The 4,541-nt window shown below is 35.7% G+C and overlaps 1 protein-coding gene across 3 annotated transcripts in view; it reads left to right on the top strand.

The window, feature by feature from the left end:
- LOC106870547 (chordin) overlaps positions 1–4,541 on the top strand; it is a 179,843-nt gene that overhangs the window by 136,808 nt on the left and 38,494 nt on the right. For all 3 annotated transcript variants that reach the window (XR_001409540.2, XM_014916669.2, XM_014916670.2), the window contains exons 11-12: positions 2,076–2,185; positions 3,273–3,443. Coding sequence is in view for 2 of the 3 variants with exons in the window: in XM_014916669.2 (XP_014772155.1) it covers positions 2,076–2,185; positions 3,273–3,443 (281 nt within the window). In the remaining variant the exon portion in view is untranslated. The remainder of the gene's footprint in view (positions 1–2,075; positions 2,186–3,272; positions 3,444–4,541) is intronic.

Here is a 4,541-nt window from a genome sequence, read left to right as displayed (position 1 = left end):
TACCCCCCTCCCACCAATACCACCACCAATACCCCCACCACCACTATCAATACCACCACCACCGCCACCACCAGCACTATTATCATTACTACTAGTATCGCCACCGAAAACAAAAACAAAAACAAGAAGAGTAAAAACAACAAACAACAACAATAACACTATCACTAGCATAATAGTCACACCACAGCACACACCAACACGCACACCCCACCCGACTTCACACATCGATTCACATACAATATACCTCGTCATCTTCACAGTTCTGTGACCAAAGGAAAAAATCTGGTAAATAAAAAAAAAAAAACATTAATAAAAAAATACCTCAGCAAATAATAGAAAGAAAATAAATAAACAAAGAGAGAAGCTTGAGGGGGAAAAAAAACGAAAGGAAGGCAAAGGGGAGTCGGGGAGGCTTGGGATAAAACAACAGCATCCACACAGAAGGTATTTGTGGTGATGCGAGGTCAACGGGGAAAGAGATTTGTTGGGTAGGAGATGACTTAATTGACCTCGCCTTTCTTTGTTTCTTATTTCACACTCATATTCAGGTACGCAATTTATATACATACATACCCGATACATACATACATACATTTGTATACATGCATACATACATGCATATATAGATACATACATACATGCAAACATATATATATATATATACATACATGCATACATATATATATATATATATACATTCATACATATATACGTACATATATACATGCATACGTATCTAGATGCATACATACATACATACATACATACATATGTATATATACATACATATATACGTACACACACGTATATATATATACACATGTTTGTCTATGTATATATAACATACTCAGGGATAAGGACACACACACACATATTGACCTGTATAGATATATGCGTATATATATACATATCTATGTATATATGTGTGTGAATGTGAGATATATGTGAACACCCATTTATGTATATATATATGCATACAGAAATAGTCATCTATCTATCTATCTATCTATCTATCTATCTATCTATCTATCTATCTATCTATCCGTCTACCCATTTATCGTTCATATACACACACACACACACACACACACACACACACACACACACACACACACACACACACACACACACACACACACACACACACACACACACACACACACACACATATATATATATATATATATATATATATATATATAACGCATTTAAGTTAGTTTTATCGCAATAAAATTATATCATTATAATATTGTAAAATTGTAAAAATTGTAAATAAAATGTGAAAACCAGACTGAGTCGGAATTTCATATAAGTTAGTTTTATCGCAATAAAATTGCGGATTGAATTTCTCATGTTATTTGTAACGAGTGTCGGCACACTGAGTTCAAATCCTACCGAGGTTTACTTAATCTTTCAACGTTTCTGGGCCATCAGAATAATGTACTTATCCAAGTTGGTGGATGGGCGGCTTTGTAAGACGGTTGGATCAGAGATATTGCACTCTTTGTTTCGGATCTTTTTATTCTAAGTTGAAATCCGGCCGTGGGTGATAGATTTTAAACCATTGCCCGGTTTCACACTTTGGACCACCATTAGTAGAGTCCATTCTGTTGCAAACATTCGGTCCAGGCTTCCGGTCTAAAGATATATACCACCTTCCTCTTGCCCGAGACAACAGGAAGAAGAAGAAATATCAAGGATCATGACACTGCCTCTCTGCCTGATAATAATTAAATATTTGCGTCTAACAAAAAAATTTCCAGGTACAAGTAGTAAATAGGGTGCTTTTAATCGATCAAGTCTTTGAAATTAGATTCTGAGTCTCAATAAATTTTCAGAAATATAATTCCTATACCATTTTAGATTCATTAATTATTACCATTTGCTATTTAAAAAAGAAATAGAGTAATCCCTATTTCTTAAAATAGCATAATTAGTTACATAAATATAGAGATTTGGCTATGATTAGGAACTTAAAATTACAGACTTATTTAAGCACTAAATTTATATACTGTATATGTTGCTGTTCCTTGTGCATTGTTTAAACTTCGTATATTGTTATAATAATGTTTTAGCTTTTCAGGCAGTGCTCTCTAGCAGCGAAGTCACACCAGGGAAGAGGTTTGTTCCTGGAATCGGTACTGCAATATTTCATCTTCGACAAAATGGTAAATTAGATTACAAGGTTTGTAAGATTTTACATGACTAAATTATAAATTTGACTTAATGTCCAAGGTAGCAAAATCGGGGACTTGTGCGATTTGACAAAGTGTGATCCCCTCCACATTCCACAAATGGCCAAAATCTATGACCGGCAAACCCACAAGTAGTTTATGCTTAGCTCTATTACAGCAGTTGCACTGATAAAGAGAACTGACTCCTTAATTCGTTTTAACTAAGAATTCGTTTTAACCCTGTACGGTAAATAGCGACGGAAATTAACGATGAAGGTCTCTGTAGAAGTTCCGCGTTCGGAACTAGTACTCTTCATATTTGTTAACGAGAATCGACTGGAGGGCAATTCTGGTGCCAGAAGTCACGATCATTCCACCTCCTGTAGAATATTAATATACAATGTAAATTTGCCGGACATGTTTAACTGGGAGGTGTCTGTCCATTAGGGAAATGTTTACGAAACAACCACCACAAGAAGAAACTGCCCAATCAATAGATTTTCTGTACAACACTGCTTGTTTTGCAAAACTTTGATAACTGTAGAGTAGCTGAACTTACGTTTTTTAAAACCTTCGATCTGGTATTCGGTACTTGGGTATCTATCGCCGATGATTCACAATTGAAAATGAAATTACATGAATCGCATGATACAACAGTCCCTTCCGCCAGTCCAGGCGAAATTTTGTAAACCCATATAGTCTGTGCTTTTTGGCACATAACATCTATACGAGATGATTTTTCAGGACGATGTCTGCAATCTACGACGTTCTTACCAGCAATTCCAAGCTGGATGTGCAAATTGTATATATATCTTTTTTCCTTTTCCCTATTTACAGTCATAGAAAAGCGATCATGTCGGGGTACAGCTTTGAAGTATTTACTTGACTAAATCCATACTGGTATTTACTGTAAATCTAGAACTCACTGCATTAGTTTTCTTGCTGAGACACTAAGTTTAGGGAATGTTAACACGCAAACACTGTTCATCAGATAGTTGGTGACGAATACAAATATATACACAAACATAGAAAAGTATGCGCACTCATATATACACACACATGCACACACATATATGTTCTCCTTTATTTCTTTGATAGATTGGCGTAAACGGTATGACCAGACATGTGCAACATATTAGTCTGGAACGAGGTACGGGCTCTAGTGGAAGCGGAAGTGGTACAAGAACCCGGCATCGGAAAAGGAAGAGATCAGATCGAAACCTAATGAAACACTTCCAGTTGACCCACTATGATGGGTTTGATGGGTGGGTAAGTTTAATTGTGCACCTGTGACTGATTCTCTTTCTTTGGAAGACATTGTCATTCCTGACAACAGACACGGGCATTTTCTTTCTTTCTCTCTCGTTCTTTCACTCTTTCTGCCTTCGTTTCTTCCTTCGTTTGTTTCTTATTTTCTTTTCGTTATTTTTCCTTTTTGTCCCTGTTTCATTCATTCATTCATTCATTCATTCATTCATTCATACATTCATTCATTTATTATTTCTTTTCTCATTCCTTCCTTCTTTTCACTTTCCTTCCTTCCTTCCTACCTTCCATCCTTCCTTCCTTCCTTCCTTCCTTCCTTCCTTCCTTCTTGTCTTCTTTCCTTCATGTCTTCTTTCCTTCTTGTCTTCTTTCCTTCTTGTCTTCTTTCCTTCTTTCCTTCCTTCTATCAGTCTATTCCAAATATTACAATTTTCTTAACCACACTTTTGTTTGTTTGTTTCTATCTCTCTCTCTCTCTCTCCCTCTCTCTCTCTCTCTCTCTCTCTCTCTCTCTCTCTATCTATCTATCTATCTGTTTGTCTGTCTGTCTGTCTCTCTATGTGTGTATGTATGTGTCTAACTGTCTGTCGATCGGTCGCCTTTTTGTTCATCTATTAATGCGTGTATACACACACACACACACACACACACACACACACACACACACACACACACACACACACATATATATATATATATATATATATATAAGCACACATCCATGTATACACACACACACATGTTTACACAAAAATCCTTTCCTATACACTCCGGCATTATTGTTTTTCCCCGAACTTAAAATCACCATTTATCTCCAACCACCATAACTATTTCTTCCCCCTCCTCCTCCTTCCCCTTTTTGCCCCTCTTTTCGTTACCCTTTCAAATATCTGCAACATCAATTTTTATGAATTATACAAATATTTATTTTTCTTCAACATCGTACAGTCGGTGGTCAAAAGTAAATGCGCGATACATACGCTTATCTGTGCGTGTATACATACATATATGCATAGTAGAATATATATATGTATATATATATATATATATATATATATATACATACATACATATATATATATATATACATACATACACACG

Source organism: Octopus bimaculoides, chromosome 12 (genome assembly GCF_001194135.2).
Source record: "Octopus bimaculoides isolate UCB-OBI-ISO-001 chromosome 12, ASM119413v2, whole genome shotgun sequence".
Lineage (NCBI taxonomy): Eukaryota > Metazoa > Mollusca > Cephalopoda > Octopoda > Octopodidae > Octopus > Octopus bimaculoides.
This window is presented reverse-complemented; position numbering and strand designations above follow the sequence as displayed.